This window comes from Neofelis nebulosa, chromosome 3 (genome assembly GCF_028018385.1).
Source record: "Neofelis nebulosa isolate mNeoNeb1 chromosome 3, mNeoNeb1.pri, whole genome shotgun sequence".
NCBI lineage: Eukaryota > Metazoa > Chordata > Mammalia > Carnivora > Felidae > Neofelis > Neofelis nebulosa.
In genome coordinates, this window is record NC_080784.1 from 52,803,445 (window position 1) to 52,825,205 (window position 21,761).

General features: G+C 41.9%; 2 protein-coding genes across 10 annotated transcripts in view; one reads left to right on the forward strand and one right to left on the reverse strand.

Annotated features, from left to right (window-relative positions):
- The window catches only part of PRSS51 (serine protease 51), a 60,007-nt gene extending 57,812 nt beyond the window's left edge, over window positions 1-2,195 (reverse strand). For 3 of the 7 annotated variants that reach the window (XR_009259151.1, XM_058720813.1, XM_058720812.1), the window contains exon 1: window positions 2,071-2,191. The gene's annotated coding sequence lies outside the window, so the exon portion shown is untranslated. Of the gene's footprint in view, window positions 1-2,070 lie in introns of all 7 variants that reach the window. The other 4 variants (XR_009259155.1, XR_009259154.1, XR_009259152.1 and 1 more) reach the window with 2 other exon arrangements.
- On the forward strand, window positions 18-17,192 carry PRSS55 (serine protease 55). Of its 3 annotated transcripts, none has more exons than XM_058720816.1 (5): window positions 18-159; window positions 4,240-4,432; window positions 5,741-5,991; window positions 7,391-7,533; window positions 16,843-17,192. In XM_058720816.1, the coding sequence occupies exons 1-5, from the start codon at window positions 81-83 to the stop codon at window positions 17,143-17,145; spliced, it is 969 nt and encodes a 322-aa protein (XP_058576799.1). In that variant the 5' UTR covers window positions 18-80; the 3' UTR covers window positions 17,146-17,192. The 3 variants fall into 3 exon arrangements, with proteins under 3 accessions (XP_058576799.1, XP_058576801.1, XP_058576800.1); XM_058720818.1 differs by having other exon boundaries at window positions 142-254; XM_058720817.1 differs by lacking the exon at window positions 18-159 and adding an exon at window positions 2,309-2,471.
- Window positions 17,193-21,761: the final 4,569 nt, after the last annotated feature.

Genomic DNA, 21,761 nt, shown 5'->3' on the forward strand with positions numbered 1-21,761 from the left:
CATCACCAGCCAGGGACTGGCTATAATAAGGGAGGATCTGTCAGCATCATTTCCCTCAGCCCTGGCCTCCATCACCTCCTATGCCAACATCAAAGTCAAGGGCCATGCTTCTGTTATCAATTCTGCTGCTCATGTCCCAAGCCAAGGGCGTACATCTCGGTATGTGGACCCCTCTCCCAGTGGTCAGAGTAGCTCTCCCAGGTGGGGCTGGGCATGACAATTGCCCTGCTCACATCACTTTCATCCAGTCAATGGTGAGCATTAAGGGCTGAGGTACAGATCTGGTTAGCAAGTTCATTGATTAGCTAATTGGCCACTAAGAAGTTGGCCCAAAAGAGCACAACAGCAGTTCCTTCAGGTTTTCCCACAAACCCTTCCTGAAAATACTTCCCTTTTTTCTCTTCTCTTCCTCAGCCCAAATTTCAACCTGTCTGACCTTAAGTTTCAGTTTTGAAATCCTAGAATTTATCCCTGAATGAGTAATGGAGTACCTAGAAGCAAATGCCCAGAATGAGCTGAACATCAGACCTCTAAATCAGAGGAAGAAGAGTGTGGGGGTTGGGAGTATTACAGAGCTCCCATGAACTGCAGATGCAGAGCAGAAGCATAGCTAGGCACACTCACATGTGTGCAGGCGGGCAGGAGGCCAGGGTCTTCTGTTATCAGTAGGCAGTTCCCTCATGGGTTTTCTCTCCAAGGGTGGCTGAGGTTGGAAGGAAGGGTTACTTAGCTGCCTTTATGGGTCACGTAATTCTCCATGTTTAATTTACACACCCCCACAGTGGGGTCTCCACTCTCATCCCCATGCATGTGCTAGGAACTCTGAGCCTTACAAAGGTTGAAGATTTGTCCCAAGTCACACAGTGGGGAAGTGAAAGAGCTGGGATTTGCACCCATCTGACTCCAAGGCTTACATTTCCCTCTCTGCACACTACCCCATGAAATGAACACAGCCTATTCACCTGGCCTCCCTCGTTCTAGCCTGGGGTTGACTGAAATATGATTGGGGGATGGTGCATGGTGTTGGGAGAGAATCAACAGAATGCACCCTTCTGCCAGTGTGTTCAGTTGCAGCTGATTCTCACCCATTTCACCACTGTCTCCATCACAGCTTAGGGGTTTTGTGCTCTGGTATTAATCTACAAGTCCATACGATTCTACACTGGTGATATTGGTTGTTCTCAGGACAAAGATGGAGAATGGAGCCCAGCTGCCAGCCTTGTGGAGACTTTGGTACAAGAAGATAGGAGAAATTCTGACAGCTAATGTGGCTTGAGGATTTACTCTATGCCAATCACTGTTTTGGGCACTTTAACACCCATTATCTCATTTAATCTGTGCATCTGGGTTGTTTTTTTTTTTTTTAGTTTATTTATTTTGAGAGAGACAGAGACAGTACAAGCAAGGGAGGGGCAGAAAGAGGGAGAGAGAAAGAATCCCAAGACTCCACACTGTAAGCACAAAGCCCCACATGGGGCTCAAACTCACAAACTGTGAAGTCATTGCCTGAGCTGAAACTGAGTCAGATGCTTAACCGACTGAGCCACCAGGGACCCCTGTGTATCTGTTTTATAGGGTAGGTCCACTTTAGGAATGAAGAAAGGGAGTATAAGCAATGTTTTTTAGTTGCCTACAAATCATTCAATCAGTAAACAACAGAGTAACCATTTGGATCTTGGGCTGTGGGATCCCAGGGTCTACCTCTTAGCAAATGCCATATTCTGCTTTTCAGAGATGTCACACAATTGGCACCCATAGAAGTCATCCATCATTCAATCAAACCTGAAGTTCATAGTCAGTCTTAGTACTGTGACACATTTCTTCCTACATGCATAAGGCCAGCTTGTTCACATGATTGAAACCATAAGTTTGTATATGATTTTTTTATCCTGACTTTCCCCCATAACATTGTCTCATGACTCACATCATTTAAAGCTCTTCATAAGCATATTTTCATGGCTGAATGGATATGCCCTACTTAGTCATAACCTTGAGGATGTCTTCAATCTCTTGCCATTATAGAGATCACTGTAGTGAACATCTTTATACTTCTGCATTCCAGATTCTTACCTTAGGTTAAGTTCCTAGCAGTGCAGCCACTGAGTTAGAGGATCATTCACCATTGCTGAGTGTCTCCTGCCTGCCAGCTGTAGTTCCACTAGCAACAAGACCTCCATGTCTCATTCCCTAGATGCTTCTTATGTTCTGATGTCATAATCAGGCAAAGAGGGATGAATAATGTCTGACTTAACACAATGATAAAGCAATGAAGGAACATAATGCAGGGTAGGAGATAAAGAAGGGCCAGGACAGGAGGGGCTGGGAAGACCTGTCCAAAGAAGTGATTCTTGAACAAAGGCCTGAACAAAGTGAGCCATGCAACCATAGGAGAGAAGAATACTCCAAAGAATGGCACTGAGTAGTGCTAACAGAACCAAGCCTGAAGGCAGACTCTCTAGGTTCAAAACTGAGTATGGCCATGATTAGCTGTGTCACATTGGGCAAATTAAACTCTCTGTCCCTCAGCTGTCTCAACCGTAAAATGAGGATGGTAATAATAGTACCTACCTCATAGTATTGTTATGAAAATTAAGTAAATTGGTCTTTGTAGAGTGTAACTGTGTGTGACATATGGTAAGCACTCTATGTGTGTTTAGCAAATAAAAGAGAAAGTACAGATTCAAAAGTTCCACAAAGAGGGGTGCCTGGGTGGCTCAGTCGGTTGAGTGTCTGACTTCGGCTCGGGTCATAATCTCACAGTTTGTGGGTTTGAGTCCTGCATTGGGCTCTGTGCTGACAGCTTGCTCAGAGCCTGGAGACGGCTTTGGATTCTTGTCTCCTTCTGTCTGCCCCTCCCCTACTCACACTCTGTCTCTCTCTGTCTCTCAAAAATAAATAAATGTAAAAAAAAATTAAAAAACAAAGTTCTGCAAAGAGCCTTAATAGATTCCTGACAGCTGAAGTTTCTTGACACATATTGCTAAATTTTCACTCTAGCTTTTTTTTTTAAAAACAAAACAAAACAAAACAAAACAGACCACTACAGGTCACTCCAACCTACACTACAAAATCCTCAAAATGTTCATTGAGTGAAAATTTGGGAAAGTGGCATCAAGAAAGAGACAAGAGGAGAGCTTAGGCTCCTTAGAGTCAAACTCATTCCTTGTTCCAGAACACAAGGTGGAACTTCAAGTCAACAAATATAAATGGAGTATCTCCTCCTCCTGGGGCAAGGAGCTGGACACATATTCTCTCCAGAGGTGAATTCTCTTCTCTGCACAAGCAGTCACAGCCTTTGCTCTCAGCTTGCTGGGGCATGGAGCTGCTTTGCCTGGAACACAAATGTTCTAACCTACCACAGCTCAGGGCTTGCAGTAGGTCCCAGCCCTTTCTGGGCCACCTTTCTGGTTTCCTGCATGTATGTTTCCTGTGGCTGCTGAAACAAACCACCACAAACCTAGTGGTTTAAACAACATGCATGTTTCATCTTACAGTTCTGTAGGATAGAACTCCAGCACAGTTCTCACCAGGTGAAGATCAAGCTGTCACCAGGACTTTGTTCCTAATCTGAGGCTTTAGGGGAGATTTTTGCTTGCTTCAGCTTCTAGAGGTCATCTGTATTCCTTGGCTTGTGGACCCTCCATCTTCAAAGCCAACAACGTTGCATCTCTGCATGCTTTTCTTCCACAGTCACATCTCTCTCTTGCTTCCTTCCACCATGTTAAGGACCCTTGTAACTGCATTGGGCCCCCTACCATTATCCATAAATAACCACCTTATTTTAAGGTCAGCAGATTAGCAACTTTAATTCCATCTCCCAAATCCCCTTTGCCCTGGAAGGTAACATAGTCACAAGTTCCAGGGTGTGGTCCATTAAGACATGGACATCAACGGTGGCGGGGAGGGCATTATTCTGCCTACCACTCCAGGGATGGCTCTGGGCCAAGTATTTTACTCTGATTTCTCTTGGACTAGAGCAGAAATAAGCTCAGTGAGTTGACTTGCCTGAGATCACAATGCTGTAAGAGGGGACAGAGCCAACACTTCTGACCCAAGTTCCAGACTTTGTTTAACAAAATAAACCATCTGTTGGCTTACTCATCTTCCTAGAGATGCTTCACAGGGCCAGCCTCAGTTTCCTCATCTCTAGAATGGGTATAGTGATAGCTACTTATAAGCCTCTATGGAAACTGACCAAATGTTGCATCTTTTCCCTTTTTGTCTCTTTCATTCAACCAGGATGTGGTAAAAGACCCATTTTTGAGGAAGGAACTCAGTATTCCAGAATCATAGGGGGGATGGAGGCTGAGGTGGGTGAGTTCCCATGGCAGGTGAGTATTCAGGCAAGAAACGAACATTTCTGTGGTGGCGCAATCATCAACGAGTGGTGGATTGTCACTGCTGCTCACTGCTTATTTTATGAAGAGCTATCGTGAGTATCAAGAGCCCATTGCTTCTGACAATGTTCACCCCCAGGACACACCCACACTCAACAAGACTCAATTTCTTAAGGAAATCCTAGACCTGGTCAGTCTTGAATCAGACAGGAGTGACTACCACCCATGGAAGATAAGACAGTGAACCTGAGGCTGGCATCTGCTGTGCCCTCCTCATGGTCACCTAGGACTAATAACTATGGTTTCCCTGAGGTCACACACTGTCCTTTTCAGGAAAATTTGTGGTTTGGTGGAATCAAAAGGCTTGGTCCATTCACCTCTTCTAGGACATTTAAGTCCTTCTAGGAAGAAATCCTCCTAATTCTGGAAGCATGAGATCCTGGGCTGACACCCTATTTACTTATGCCTTGTGGAGTTTTCTCTGCACTCCAGGAGACTGGCTGTAAATCTAGTGTAATCATGATTCTGTTACTTGCTAAGAAACTACCTGCATTAACTTATTCATTCAGACACCAACCCTGAAAAAGGTAGATGAATAACCTCATTTTAACTCATTCAATCTTACAACAGCCCTCTGAGGCAGGTAGAATGAACAACATTATTTTACAGAGAGGGAAACAAATCCAATAAGGCTAAGTGACTCACCGAAGATACACATAGAGTAAACAGAAATAGGATTTGAATTCTGGCTCCAGAGCTTATGCTTTCTGCTATATCTGCTACACTACCCCAAGAAAGTTTGAAGATACACAGGAAGATTGACTTTTAAAAGTTAATAAAAAACAGGGGAAAGTTTCACCATGGCATAACCAAGGAAACTTGTTGCATATGCTTCCATAATATACTTAAGGTTGGTTATTGGGAAGTTTCTGGCCATTCTGCTTGGAGGGAAGTCCTTAATTATTATTGAATATTCTTTCTGCTTAACCAATGGTAGGTCTAGATTAAATTCTGTGCTGGGTCTGTTAAGTTGCTGGTAGACAAATCAATGTAATAACACCTTACCTATCTGAAGCATGTTTGATCTATGCCAAGTGGCCTTTTCTGTATCTTTGGAGTCTCCAGAGCTAAGAACTTTGTCTGTAGCATTAGGCAGGAGTATCTCATTCACATCTCTAGGACTGTGCTGGAGCAGCAATGTGGCTGTGGTCTGCCACCCTTGCTGTTTCACTTCCCTCTACCTTTTTCAAATTCTCACATCTTCTGAACAACAGCCCCAAGAGGACAAGTCCTAGTGGCCCCTAGAGCCATATGGGATTAGGTTGTTTGGGCATAGCAAATTCTTTGTACCTTGTGACTTCTCTTCTCCTCCCACCTCCCCCTGTCTGGTTCTGTGCCACCAGTCCAATGGACTTGAGTGTTGTGTTGGGAACAAATGACTTAAGAAGCCCATCCTTGGAAATAAAGAGGGTTACCAGCATAATTCTTCACAAGGACTTTCAAAGAGCCAACATGGACAATGACATCGCCTTGCTGCTGTTGGCCTCGCCCATCACTTTCAGCGGTTTGAAAGGGCCCATCTGCCTTCCCAGGAAGCTCAGCCCCTCCATGTGGCACAAATGCTGGGTGGCAGGATGGGGTCAGACCAACACTGGTACGTGACTGCTCAGCATTTCTTGAGAGTTTCTGGGGGAAAAGCCATATCATTGGCATCTGAGGATGGGACAGTAAATCAAAAGATATGGGCAGGAGCATGAAAGGAGAGAGGGCCAAGGAAGGAGGGAGGAGACAAGGACTTGGATTGGAGCAAATCCCTGCATACCTGAGGTTCATAGATGCCAAATATCAGCTCTTCCTAGTGCCAAGGAAGCATCTCCTCAAAGCCCCAAGCTGAGATGTTAGGTCCAAGCCAAACCCTGGGTGTGGTCATATTCAGCCAGCACAGAGCAGACTTGTTTGTTTGTTTAACTGAATTTAAGCTCTCCGGTTTGCCAGGGGCCCCTACACTTTTTATTCACTCACATCTCCCTTGATTCACACATTGATGTTTCTCACCTGGTTCCTATGGGCATTTAAGATGCCTGCCCTGGCCCAGACTTTTGATGGTCCTGGAGTGTTGCCCAACCATTCTTAGAAATGAATCTGTTGTTACTTGTTACATTGTTACTTGGCCAAAATAGGAGAAACTGTACCAGGGTAGAAAGGGATTATGAAAGCCTCATTGGATTATCCCCAAAGAAAATAGGTAAGGGAAGGTATGAGAACAGTACAGCATAGTCTCAGGCCTGAACAAGACTCTAGGTCCATAAGGAGCTTTGCAACCAGCTGGGGTCTGGAAGATGGTAAGTATTTCAGGAGTTTGGTAACTATAGAACAATTAGAGTAGTACTGTTTCTGGGCTCTGGGCACTACTGGAGAGTTAGAAGTGAGGAGGTTGCAGATGAGTACCTTTAAGACTAAAACTAGTCAATAAGGAGAATAATTTGGAAATCTGTGTGGTCTGGGTTAATGAGATAGACGTCCAGACAAGTTCCTGAAAGCTGGCAGTCCAAAGAGGGCCTTGGCAAATCCTCTATAAAGAATCTTAACCAACCTACCCCTCATCTGGAGGACTTGAAAGCGTTTTCACTGGGAGTGCAAACCCACTTTCAGCAGCCCTGTGTTGGGGAAGTGCCATACTCACATATTAAAAAAGTAGCAATAGGTACACATGCTGAAGAGGCAGGATTATGCTAAAAAATGATCAATAGCCAGTTCCAAGAAGTCAAGTCTGTAAGGCTGGTTGGAGTCAAGCAGAAAGCCTGCTTAGAAGCAGGAATATGATGTTGAATAAGAGGAATAATTCAAGTAGATAGAGAATTGTTTAGAAAAGCCTGGGGTGGCAGAGTGAGTGAACTGCATGGGATTACTGGAAGGAAGTGGAGAATGGAGGATGTGGTGGAAGGTGGACAAGTGGCTGGTGGGACACGGGGAGGCACAGGGTGATCTAGTTGCATTATCAGCACTGGGATGCTGTCTAATGAGTTTTCTAATGTGCCTTCTCTGTGGGCTAGATGACAAAAACTCTATGAAAACTGATCTGATGAAAGTGCCAATGATCATCATGGATTGGAAGAAATGTTCAAAGGCATTTCCGAGACTTACCAAGAATATGCTGTGTGCTGGATATGAGAATGAGAGCTTTGATGCTTGCCAGGTAATTAGGAGGTAACCCCACCCTCATCCTATAGGGTCCTGTCATCTCAGGACTGCCAATGGAGGGGTATCCTTTCCTCACTGAGAATAGACAATAAGAGTCTGGACAATGTGTAGGAATCAGGGCTCAGCCAGGGCAATGCGGGCATGGACTGTGGAGTACTTTTTGCCAGGTCTTTGGAATATTAGTGCATACCCATGATTCAGTACGCAGCAACACTGCATAAATATTTCTGCTCTTCTACAGATATACTACATAAATAGGACTCCAAGATTTTTCCATTTCTTGGACTTCTTAAAAAACAGAATTTGAGATTCAAATAAGGAACTATTGTATTTTCATTAATTTAGCAACTACTGTTGTGCACATTAAGCCCTGGGGAATCTATCCATAAATGAGATATAGTTTCTCACCTAAAGGAACCCATAATCTCCTGGGAAGGAAGCTGAGTAAACGTATAATATTTAGGATGATACATGTGGGTGTCAATGAACTAAAAGCTGATGACTTAGCTTTAATAAAATGAACACAACAATGTAAAAAGAAAAATATTTTTGATTCATGCTAGAAAAAATAGAGAAAAACTCAGAAATTAGTTTTTTTATGGCTCTAAGGATGAATGATGGGTTTTGTCTTTAAAGCTTAAGGATGCTCTCTTTGTCTTGGGAGATGCTTTCTTCATAATCACCTTGATGAGCCCACTTACTCCTACTAATTTGCTAGGCAATGGATCTGGTCACTGGTGTAAAACTATGAATGCAGATGTTAAATATTCTATGGAGTAATGAAAATCTGTCTCATGGAAGGGGAGAGTATTTATCTACAGAATTATCTATTATTGTTTAACCCTGGTAGGCTCTGAGATAGGGCCTTAGGAGGGAGTTGCTTGGATAGGGTTGAAGAAATCAAGGGAGAAGAGAATGGAGAAGGGGCTCTGAGGTAAGAAAGAATGGCCTCCAGCAGCAATGATGCCGAGTTTATTTTTTATTTTTTAAATGATTATTTATTTACTTTGAGAGAGATAGAGAGAGCAAATGGGGGAGGGGCAGACAGAGAGGGAGACAAAATCCCAAGTAGGCTCCACACTGTCAACACAGAGCCTGATACAGGGCTCAAACTCACGAATGAGATCATGACTGGAGCTGAAATCTGGAGTCAGATGCTTAACTGACTGAACCGCTCAGGTGCCCCAATGATGCCGAGTTTAGGAGTCTCCCATGTGGTGAATACTGTGAGGACCAAAAGGAGGGACAAAATCCATGTCACATTAACCTTGTGTTTTCTTCACATTCTGGACAATTTAAAACATTTTAAAACAAACAAACAAACAAACAAACAAAAAGAATTGGAACTTGTGGTTCCAGACAAGATGGAGTAGACACATTTACCCCAATCTCTCCCACTTAGTACAGCAAAAGTACTGGACATTATATTGTAAAACAAAAATAAAGACTGAAAGGTAGAGATGGACTGACTAGATATCCCAATGCTTAAGGAATGACACAACAGTGTGTTCCTTGGGTTTTCTTTTTGCCTCTTATATATCCCACACTGGATGCTAGACAAACCTGCAACCCAGAATACCAATGATCACAGATGAAACTAACAAAACAAGAAAGACTCCCTCTCTTTGGACCAGGAGACAAGCAACCTAGCAAGACAGAAACATTTTTGACAATAAATATTAAACATAGTATTCCAACAACAACAACAACAAAAAAAAAAAAAAACAGGAAAAAAACTGATAGCCCCTCTACCCCATCAACCAAGGTCAAGTGGACAACCTCGACTTCCTCCCTTCCCCTGCCCTCCACGGTGGTTACAGAGGAAGCTAAGTGGAGCTTAGCTTTAACTATCATCTAGTAGTAACAAACCACCCTCTTCCTCTCTTGATGTCAGTGGAGGCCACCTGAGGAACTTGAGCTTCCACCACACCCAGGTGTGCCACCCAGGTATAACTGGACACTGCTGCTCCTCCCCTGGCTGTGATCGCTGGTCTGCTGGGCTTCCACTCCAATCCAATGGCAAAGAGTTGCTATTTCCCTTCCTCTGCTCCCAATCTCAAAGAGCCCTGTTAAAACTGAATATTTAAATGAGAACCAGAGTGTTATAACCTAATACTCAAGGCAGGATCTGTCATCACTAGAATAGAGAGTTGGATTTAATCTATTGATAAACCTGGGATAAGGAAAATAAAGAAATAAAGAAAAATAAAGCCAAAAGTCTGAGTAAAAAATCTTTTTAAAATTGAGAACCATTAATTCCTAGAATAAGTTCAATTAAAATGTAACTCAAAGTGTATTATGCACTAAAACTATAGTTTTATAGTAAAAGTATAAACATTTTTAGAAATATAACACAGGAAATCTTTAAGACATAGAGTGACTTCAAAAACAATTCATAAAAGGAAAAACTGATAAACTGGACCTCATCAAAATTAAATATTTTTTCTCTGTGAAAGACCCTATTAAGAGTTTTACCAAATCCAAGTTCAGCTGCCCTGTCACTTGAAAGGCCATAACTCAAGAGACGAGTTTTTGATTGGGAAGAAATTTGAGCTTTATCCAGCAACCCAGGGGGAAGGTGGACTCTTGACCAAAAGCCAAGTCTAAGGTTTCTACCTGGCCCAGGGATTTTTGAAGGGTTTGAGGGTAGTTAATCAGCAAAGGGAGTGCAGTGGCTGGCAACGTTTCTTGATCATGTGCAGACTCAATGATGCCAGCTATAGATGTTATCTCAGTGCTTGGAGGTTGTGCAAGGGGGTCTGGTTCTTTTTTTGTGATGTACAGGAGTACTCCATTCTTTCTGCAAAAGAGGACCAGGTCTACAGATGCACAAAGGGAGGTTAGTAAAATCATTTGTGTGACCTAAAAAAAAACCCAAAAAAAATCATTTGCAGGACCTAAAACAACAACAACAACAACAACAACAAAACAAAAAATGCTAAAAAACCTATTAGCTAATCAGAAAGCCAAGTAGACTTCAAACAGAATTGCTGGCCTCTGTGGCCTGGGAAAGTTCTAGTCCTTTAACTCCTCAAGATCCATGGTCTGCAAATCTCAAAGAAAGTAAATTATTTCTGCTACACATCAAGGGACTTAGGTCAGCAAGTAAGGAGTATGTTAACTTGAAGCTAGTCAACCCTTATGACTGGTTGGATTGCTCTTACAAGAGGATGGAAACAAAATTACAGATTGGGAGATAATACACAACAAAGGAATTACCTAGAATATATAGAGAACTCTCAAACTCTCAAACAGTAGGAAAAAAAAATCCAATTAGAAAATGGGCAAAAGATGGGGCGCCTGGGTGGCGCAGTCGGTTAAGCGTCCGACTTCAGCCGGGTGACGATCTCGCGGTCCGTGAGTTCGAGCCCCGCGTCAGGCTCTGGGCTGATGGCTCGGAGCCTGGAGCCTGTTTCCGATTCTGTGTCTCCCTCTCTCTCTGCCCCTCCCCCATTCATGCTCTGTCTCTCTCTGTCCAAAAAAAAAAAAAAAAAAAAGTTGAAAAAAAAGAAAATGGGCAAAAGACATGAACAGACATTTCACTAAACAGGATATATAGGTGGCAAATAAGAACATGAAAAGAGGTTTAATATCATTAGCCACTAACCAAATGCAAATTAAAACTACAATGAGATATCACTACATACCTCTCAGAATGGCCAAAATAAAAAACAGTGACACCCTCAAATGCTGACAAAAATGCAGAGGAACTGGATCACTCATACAGTGATGGTGGGAATTTAAAATAGTCCAACCACTCTGGAAAACAGTTTGGCAATTTCTTTAAAAAAAAAACCGGATGCATTCCTGCCACACAACACAGCAAATGTCACTCTTAGGCACTTAGTTCAGAGAAATGAAGTCATATATTTGCATAAAAATCTGTACAGGAGTGTTTATAACATTCATAATAGCCAAAAATGGAAAACAAATGTCTTTAAAGATGTGGACTGTTAAACTGTGATACACCAATACCATGTAATACCAGTCAGTTATGACAAAAAGAAACTATCGGTACATGTAACAATGTGGATGGATCTCTCGAGACTTATACTGTGTGAAACAAGCCAATCCCTAGAGGTCCCACACTGAATGATTCCATTTACATAACATTGTAGAAATGACAAAATTATAGAAATTGAGAACAGGTTCGTGGTTGCCACGGATTAAGAAAGGGTTACAGGTTGGAGGGAAGTGGATGTAGCACAAAAAGGGCAACATGAGGGATCCCTGTGTCAATGTCAAAATCCTGGTTGTGCTAATGTACTATACTTTTGCAAGATGTTATTATTGGAGGAAACATGTAAAGATGTTATTTTTTGGAGGAAACATGGGATCTCTTTGTATTATTTCTTATAACTGCACGTAATTCTACAACTATATCAAAATTAAATAATGAAGAGAAGACAAAGCTTCCCAGTAATAGCAGTTACAGAAAGATTTTGAAACATAGCCAGGCCACAGACTCAGACAGCAACCATTTCACAGTGAAGCAGGAGGAAAAGGTCTCCAATATCAATAGAAAAGGGGAAATAACATTTAATAGATAAGATTGGAAAGGTAGAGCATTTGGAGAGAATGTGGGAAAAATCACAAAGGCTTGAAACAACTCATATGTTCAGGGAATTTCCAATATTTCAGAAGCCAAAAGTCATAAAAGGTGAGTCTGGGGAAGTGGACAGAGCAAGATCACCAAGGGAGGTGTGTGCCAGGCATGAAAGACTTGCTTTTACCCCAGGAATCCCTCCCACTGCTCACCCAAGAATATAAGAATCAGGACCCATGGGCACTCCCACCTCCTATTTCAATCTCTTTGATTCAACATTATCCCACATTCAAATGGCCAAAGCCAACTATGACAAAATTTAAAATAATCAAGTGTCATTTTTGAGGACATTTTTGGTACCCTTTGCTTCAATGGCTGGATCTACCATCTAGAGTCTAGGATTTTTGCTATAATACCTCTCCTATGAACATATACTTTAGTGAAAGCTTCTAAAATTAAGTATCTATTACCTAAGAGTGTTATAAATGAGTGTGCTGTTATCATTTTAGGCCTTGTTTTTAAAATTGTGAAGTGAGAAGCCTTGCTCTCTGTTCAGATAGCTTTCTATTGCTAACAATAAGCTGACAGTGATGCGTCAAGGAAATTTTTCTGAAAGTCTACAATATTATCATCACTTAAATAGATAAACCAGGCAGACCGTCCCCTATGGTTTAAAAATAATTGCCTTTAAAAGGAAAATCATACTTTTAAATTTAGCAAATTTCTAAAAAAACATGCCATCACATAACTCAGGGAAATGATAATTTTATAATGAAAATATTTAAATCTGTTCAAAATAATAGCAATAGATCATGCTATACTTAAAATACAAATTAAAATCAAATGTTACAGGGGTACCTGGGTGGCTCAGTAGGCTAAGCTTCTGATTTTGGCTCAGGTCATGATCTCATGGTTCATGAGTTTGAGCCCAGGATTGGCCTCTGTGCTGACAGCTCGGAGCCTGGAGCCTGCTTAGGATTTTGTGTCTCCCTCTCTCTCTGCTCCTCCCTCACTCAGGCTCTGTCTCTCTCTCTCAAAATAAATAAACATTAAAAAAATTTTAATTAAATGTTATAATTAAAAACAACTGAATTTTTTATTTATTCTTCCCAACACTTTTCCTATTTGTAATACCCTTACAAAGATTATACTATGAAAAATAAAGAGTTCAGTTAAAAAATAATTTTTAGGGGTGCCTTGGTGGGTCAGTTGGTTGAGCATATCACTCTTGATTTCGGCTCAGGTCATGATCCCTGGGTTGTGGGATCAAGCCCCACATCAGGCTCCACGTTGAATGTGGAGCCTGCTTAAGATTCTCAGTCTCTCTTTCTCTCTCCCTCTGCCCCATTCACACTCTCTCTAAAATAGTTAAACTTAAAAACTAAAAGAAATGCACTGTTTTCTTATATGTCTTGGCTCCAGCAGAAACGTTGTCTTATTCGTGTGTAAATTCTCAGTGCCTAGTGCAGCGCTTGGCACGTGAAAAATGCTCAACAAATGTTTGTCAAATAGATGAACTTTCCAAGGAAGCCAGGGACTATGTATCAGTAAGGTAGCACTAGTGGAGGGGACGTCTGAGAGAGGTCCTCAAGGAGGCTAAGAGTCTGCAGGTGGAGAGGAGATAAAGAGCTGGCAATCAGCTGGGCTGTTGGGAAGTCTGGTCATGGGATTGCCAAACTGACTTGGATTTAGACCTGAGCTACTTTTTTGTTTTTAACTACTTTATTTTTTTAGAGCAGTTTTAGGTTCAAATAGGGATTTCCCATTTACCCCCTGTCCCCACAATATGCTTAACCTCTTGTACTACCCACATCCCCACCAGTACCAGGGTACATTTGTTACAACTGATGGACCTACACTGACACTTCATTATCACCCAAAGTTCGTATTTTAAGGTTCATTTATGGTGCTGTCCATCCTCTAAGTTAGGAGAAAAGTATGATGACACACATCCATCATTATAGTATCATACAGAGTAGTTTCACTGTCCTGTGTTATCTTGAGCTCATCATGCATGACACTTTCACAGAAGTCTTATTTCACTCCACAGAATCTTTGACTTTTAGAATCACAGACTTTTCAGAGCTGGAAAGGAATATATAGAAATATTTAATCAAGACTCTGTTTCACAGATGACAAAACATGCTTATTTCAATCATCAATCATTCCCTTCACTATCTGAATGGATCCAAAGCAGTGTAATAACTTCCTAGCTCTTTTACACATATTCAATAATTTCATTTTTTCCATTACCCTGTACCATGGGCTGGGCAGTGCTCACTATCTCTGTTTAACAGATGAGAAAACAGGGATTTAGAATTTAAGTGATTTGCCTGAAGTCCAGGTGGTAATGTGGCCATGCTGGAAGTCAGGTCATCTGGTTCTACCCCAAAACAGACAGGAGTGATCACATGGTGTAATTATCTCACTGTGGTGAACTTGAGAGGCTTCTGTGGTCAGTATGTTTCTTACCAGACAGGTCCCTAGCTATCGGACCTAGTCCTTGGAAGAAAGTCCCCCTTAGTCACTTAACTATTGTTAATAAGATGACAGTGATGCAGCAGCAATCTTTGCCTTTTCTTTCCAATAGAAAGAAAGAAATTAAGTTTATGCATAAAAGGACATGTATTTATAGATGTCCCTCTTGGTCCCAGGAGTCTGTGAAGACAATCTCTATTTCCTAAATCTACAAGCAATGTTTGTAATACATAAGTGTAAAATAACAATATTAATACACTTCAAGGCACTTACTACATAGCATTTACCCTGTGCCAAGTGATCTATAGATTCTAAATTTTCATCTGCTAACAATCACGGGAAGTGGTTGGTATTATCTCCATTTGAACAATGTGGAAACTGAGGCTTAAAAGAGTTGCTTGCCCAAGGACTGTTCTCTCCATGTTGTGTAAGAAAATAGCAAATAACCAAGGCAACATATTAGTCACATTTTTTATAAATTCATCCCTTCATAAATGAAGAAAGTTATAAAAACAAAATTTATGGAAGGAGTTATTTGAGTGGAAGTCCTGTTGATCTGCTTCTTGCCCAATGACTGAAACAAAACTAGCACAAAGAAAAACACACACCCACAAAAACCAAACAAGTGTTAGAGGTAGTGTTTTGTACCGGAAAGGACAGTTTTGGTTTTGACCCACATTTACTGGGTATCCTTGAACCTTGACCTCTTTGTTAATTCTCTGTATATCCCTCTGCTTGGGGATGTGTTCTTCAGTCAACCCAAACTCCATTTGAACACATTTATTCATTATCTTCCTCTGCACTTTATCTCTGTTATCCACACCCTATGACCTTGGAACTAGTCCTCATCATTTATACCCCCAAAGTCATCCATGGTTCAGATCTTCATCATTTTCATGTCCTCTTAACTAGTCCCTCTACTTCCTGTCTGACTTCCCTCCAGTCATTGCCACACACAGTCTTCTTGTCAAATTCCTATTCATCCTTCAAACTAAGTGCTTTGAAGTCTATCCTGACAGACCTTCCCATAAACAGAATCAATTTCTTCCCCACTTTGTACTGCTTTTATATTGTGTTCATACTTCTGTCCAAACACAGTTTATCCCATTGGTTTACATTTTTCTCTCTTCCATAGAGCATAAGGTCTTGTATTCTGAAGGCCTGACAATTAGTTTTCCACAGTGAAGATTTGTTAAAAATTGATCACTTTTTGATAAATTCTGACCAATTTTTGAATTATAAAATGGGCATCAAAATACCTATCTCATGTGAGTAGTGGGGTTGATGAGAAACAAAAGTCAAGGGGATAGCTCTGTGCCTCACTTATTATGCCTGGGAAACATTAATCTTTCACCTCCACCTGTTAGAGCTTGTTATAAGATTCCATTCATTCTAGTCACCTGTTTATGACATTGGTAAAGGAAGCTATGTCTCCACTGAAGAAAAGCCTCCTGAATGATTGTAGCCACTCAGCAACTTCCATGAAAGGCAAGTAGAAAGGTGGAAAGAAAGTGTGCTTTGGGATCAGGAAGTTCTCGTTCCAACTCTGGTTGGGCTACTCTGTACCCCTGATCAAGCCTTCATTCCCACTTAAGCCTCATTTTCCATGTATCAAAATGGATAAAAGGAAGCCATATATATGTGTGGTACATGTTAGGGACCTGGTATATATTTTCTCTATATATAATCATGTGAGTCATGGACCCATGGGATTCCACACCAGAGGGGTCACACATTCAGAGAAGCCTAGTTCACTTGTACCCTGAAGACACCCACACCAGAGAATTAAAAAGGAACATCATTCTCCTTCATGGCTCTGGAAGTACATCAAAGGAGACTCAATTCATTTCCACAACTCTAATAATATTTCTTGTATCCTATTTTCATTCCTTTCTTTTATAGCCCTTCGTGGAGCTTCTGATTTGATAAGGCCTCACTCTTCTTCTTCATCTGTGTAGCATTCTCTCTGTCTTCCATCCCCTCTCACTGCATTGTGGATGCAATTATTTTTCTCATCAATTCTCTGTCCTCCTCCCTCTTCAGTGTTATCCTCTCCACTGTCTATAATTTACACCTGCAACTCCCAGAGCCAGCTTGACAGCTGCATTCTGCTCCCTTGGACCCAGGAAAGGGGTGGGCATTGGTCAACAATGGCAAGATTTCCTTTGGCATCCAGGAGCAGGGGAGACCAGTGCATTCTCTCAATTCACAAGATATGCTCTGTATCAAATGAACAGTCAAGAATTGTACTCACTATTAAACTGTGTTCTCTGTCCACAGGGTGACAGTGGGGGGCCTCTGGTGTGCACCACAAAATCTGACAAGAACTGGTACCAGGTAGGCATCATCAGCTGGGGCAGGAGTTGTGGACAGAAGAACACTCCAGGAATATACACCTTGTTAGAAAATTACAACCTCTGGATCAAGAATGTGACCGAGATAGAGGGAAGGCCCTTTAATGCTGAGGAAATTCAATCTCCTCCCAATAGGAAACGACTGAGGTCCCACACTGCAGAATTTCCAGAGACAGGCAGCCCCAGATTCTGGCTCCTGATTTCCCTTCTGTCCTATATGCTATTCTAGGTCATTTTCTACTGATAATAAAGCAGATGCTATTCCTTACAAGGAAAGTGTGTGAAAGTGTGCTACCAGCAGAGGGACTGGCTATGAGCTTAGATCTAAGGGCCAGGAATTGAGAGTGATATTAGAAAGTAGGACCAGAAAGACAGGCTGGATCACTGTTTTGGGGAGTGGGCTTTGGGTCCCCCCATTAGTCAGGATTCTTTCCATTGCAGGTGAGTTATCTAACTCAAACCATCTAAGGGCAAAAACAGTTATTTACAGATGTACATAAGAGAAAAATACCTAGAGTGGTGTTTGGCTTCAGGCATGGCTGAAACTAGGGGCTCAACAGATGTTGACAGGGACTATTTATTTATTTATAGCCATCAGAAAGAGCCTCCAAGTGGTGGCCATAATGACAACCAGTATGTCCAGTTTGCATCCTACTAACTTAACATCCCCAGTAGAAAGAGAGAAACTGTTTATCATACTTCCAGCAAAAGTCTATGGTCTAATTATTGTGACTTATAAGCCTATGGTCCATCACTATTCCAGTTACTGTGGCCAACAGTGGCACTCTCCAAGATAAGAGGCTCAAGTCACAAGTCCATTCCGGGAGCCAGCAAAGGGCCAGCCATTCAGAACTATGTTCACTGATAGTGGGTGCAGGTGGCACTCCACACAGAAATAAGGGTGATATTAACAGGAAAAGGGGACTGTGTACTGAACATGTCCTTTGATGGTGGACATTCTGGCTGGCTGGCCTCCAAGGCAACCAAATCCCAGGCTCCCAGGAGCTTGTGAAGAAATTATATGGCCAGAAATTGCTGCTTCAGGACCACTGGAAGAACAGGGTTAGAGTGGGGGAAAATAGAACTAGGAGGTGTTTTGTCTCATAATCTATTTCTAAAGAAGTATCAGCCATGCTGTAGATCATGGAAAAGGTCCAGCCTTCCATTTAAAGTTTTGAATTTCCTAAATTGCCACTGTATCTTTAGTGTGGCCCAGGGAATCCAAAGGAGACCAAAGCCAGAGGAAAGAGGCACATAGCAACACTCAGTAATTCAGTCTTAGATTGACAGCTCACAGTGTCAGATGTTGGAAGATTTAGCATAAGGCAGGACCTCATCCTCAAGAAGCTTCTTGGAAAATAGTTAAAAGTCCCACACCTGCCCCTCCCAACTGAGTGCTAGAAAGGACCTGGGCAGAGGGGGCATCTTCACAGGCTGGCAGGATCTAGAGGTGTCCTCAGAGAGACTGAAACAGCTTGAGGGAGAAGTGAAGTTTTTCCAAGCATGGAAAGAAGAGCAAATGAAGGACTAGTGTGAGATGAGCATCATTAATTTGACTCAAGAATAAACTGGAAGTGAAAATTGGTAGCAAGCTGAAAGCAAGGGGGAAAGATAGTAGACCCTTCTGTCATGCAAGAGAGCAGTTCCAAGGTAGAAAATAAAAATATGATTTTTAAAAAGAGGGTCCTAAGAAATAATTAAGGTTGCTCAAGAAAGGGATAAAAATGGGGTGCCCAGGTGGCTCAATTGGCTGTGTCTGACTCTTGATTTCAGCTCAGGTCATGATCTCACTGTTTGTGAGTTTGAGCCCTGCCTCAGGCTCTGTGCTGATGGGGCAAAGCCTGCTTGGGATTCTCCCTCTCTCTCTGCGCATTCCCTGCTCTCTCTCTCTCTCTCTCTCTCTCTGAAAATAAATAAATTTAAAAAGAAAGGGGTAAAAATGAGTGTCCTTAAAGTACAGGGGGAACTTTAGTCACTCAACTGGGAAGCTTAACCATAATGAGATTAATTGGGACCTGGGGTGGCAGATACCTAATGGTGGCACTCAACTACCCAAGGCAAAGGAGAGCATGGGTACCATAATAGACAGCAGAGTCAACACAGTGATCAGAACAGGCTGACATGCACAGACCCGCAATGTTAGCTAGTTGATCATGGTGTACCTAGAAGTGAAATAGATAGGAAGCCTACTAAATTCTTACTTGTTCTGTATAAGCAGAGAAGTTCTAGGTCAAGTGAACAAAGGTCTAACTTGAATCATAAAAACAGACAGTTGTGTCTCCTTAATCAATTCTCAGACTTTAACAAGTTACAGACCCAGAACTTCTTAAATTAAAGGGAAGCTGGGTATCCTTGATGAAGGATCCTAGTATATTACCAAATATTTATACTGTTAATTTTCTCAGCCTTTCCCAAAGGGATAGACAGCTTTTTTACCAGGATAACTGTACACTGGGGAAGAGAAAATAATCAGCCCTTTGGGGGACTACTAGACACTGGCTCTGAACTGACACTGACTCCAGGAGGCCCAAACATCACTGTAGCCCTCCAGTCAGAGTAAGGGTTTATGGAGGTCATATGATCAATGGGGTTTTAGCTCAGGTTCATTTCACAGGAGGCCTAATAGGTCCCAGAATTCACCCTGTGGTTGTTTCCCCAGTTCTGGAATGCATATTTGGAATAGACATACTGAGAAGCTGGCAGAATCTCACATTGTTCCCTGATCTGTGGAGTAAGAGATATTATGATGGAAAAGACGAAGAAGCCACTAGCACTGCCTCTACCTAGGAAAATAGTAAACCAAAAGCAATACTGCATTCTTGGAGGGACTGAAGATATTAGTGCCCCATAAAAGACTTAAAGGATGCAGGGGTGGTGATTCCCACCATATCCTCATTCATCTTTTCTATCTGGCCTGAACAGAACACTGATAGATCTTTGAGAATGACAGAGGATTATTGTAAGCTTAACAAGGTGGTGACTCCATTGCAGTGACCCTACCAGATGTGCTTTAATTGCTTGATCAAATTAACACATTGCTTAGTATCTGCTATGCAGCTATTGATCTGAAAAATGCCTTTTTCTCCATCCTTATCCATAAGGTCCACCAGAAGCCGTTTGCTCTCTACTGGCAAGGCCAGAATTATACCTTCACTGCCCTGCCTCAAGGGCATATAAACTCTTTAGGCCTATGTCATAATTTAATTCATAGGGATATTGGATCATAAGATCCTTTTCTTTTCCACAAGATATCACACTAGTCCATTACATTGATGACATTGTGATAATTGGACCCAGTGAGCAAGAAGTAACAATTATTCTAGACTTACTGGTAAGACTTTTACATGCTAGAGGGTGAGGAAAAAAAATCTAACCCATTTAAAGTGCCTCCTACCTTGGTGAAATTTCTAGAGATTCAGTGGGTGGGACATGGTGAGATATCCTTTATAAGGTAAAGCATAAATTGCTGCATCTGTCCCCTCTTACAACCAAGAAAGAGGTTTAACCTAGTGGGCCTCATTGGGTTTTGGAAGCAACATATTACTCATTTGGGTGGAATGAGGAATCTGGCCTATTTACCAACTGACCTAAAAAGCTGCTGAATGAAGCCCAAAACAGGATAAGGCTCTGCAACAGATCTAGCCTGCCATAAAACTGCTCTACACTTGGGCCATATGATCCAGCAAGTCCAATGGTGCTTGAAATATCAGTGGCAGATAGGGACACTGTTGAAAGACTGTGGCAGGCCCTTAAAGGTAAATAGGTATTTAGGGTTTTGGAGCAAAGTACTGTCATCCTTTGTAGATAACTACTTTCCTTTTGAGAAGCAGGTTTTGGCCTGATACCGAGACTTGTAGATACTGAACATTTAACCATGGATCACCAAGTTAACATATGACCTGAGTTGCCCGTCATGAACTGTGTATAATCTGTCACACCAAGCCATAAAATTGGGCATGTACATATGGTAGCACTCCATAATCCAATGGACATTAGTATATATGAGATTGGACTCAAGTAGCCCTTGAAGACACAAGTTATATCGAGAAGTGCCCCAATGCCCATGGTTCACTCCAACCCAGCCACACTACCTTCTCTCTCCCAGTCTGTACCTATGGCCTCATGAGGAGTTCTCCATGATCAGTTGACCAAAGAAGGGGAAACTCACATTTGCCTAACAAGTGGTTCTGCATGATATGCAGGCACTATCTGAAAGTAGACAGCTGTAGCATTATAGCTCCTTTTTGGGATATATCTCCTTTTTGAAGGAGAGTGATGAAGAGAAATTCTCCCAGAACTTTGAGCAGTGCACCTGGTTCTTCATTTTTCTTAGAAGGATAAATGGCCACATGTGCAATTATATACTGATTCATGGCTGTGGGAAATGGTTTGGCTGGAGAGTCAGGGACTTGGAAGGAACATGGTTGAGAAAATTGGTGACAAAGAAGTCTGGAAAAGAGACATGTGGATAGACCTTTCTGAATGAGTGAAAAAGTGAGGATACTTATGTTCTATGTCAATGCTCACCAAAAGGAGACCTTGGCAGAGGAGGATTTTAACAATCCAGAGGATAGGATGACCTTTTCTGGGAATACCAGTCAGCTTCTTTCTTCAGCCACCCTTATCATCTACCAATGACTTCATGAACAAAGTGGCTGTGTTGGCAGGGATAGAGATTATACATGGGGTTAGCAACATGGACTCCCAGTCACCAAGGCCAACCTGGCTATGGTCACTGCTGAGTGCTCAACATACCAATGACAGAGACCAATAATATTCCCAATATGGCACCAGGGTGATCAGCCAGCTACTTCTCTCAGGTTGATTACATTGGACTACTTCCAT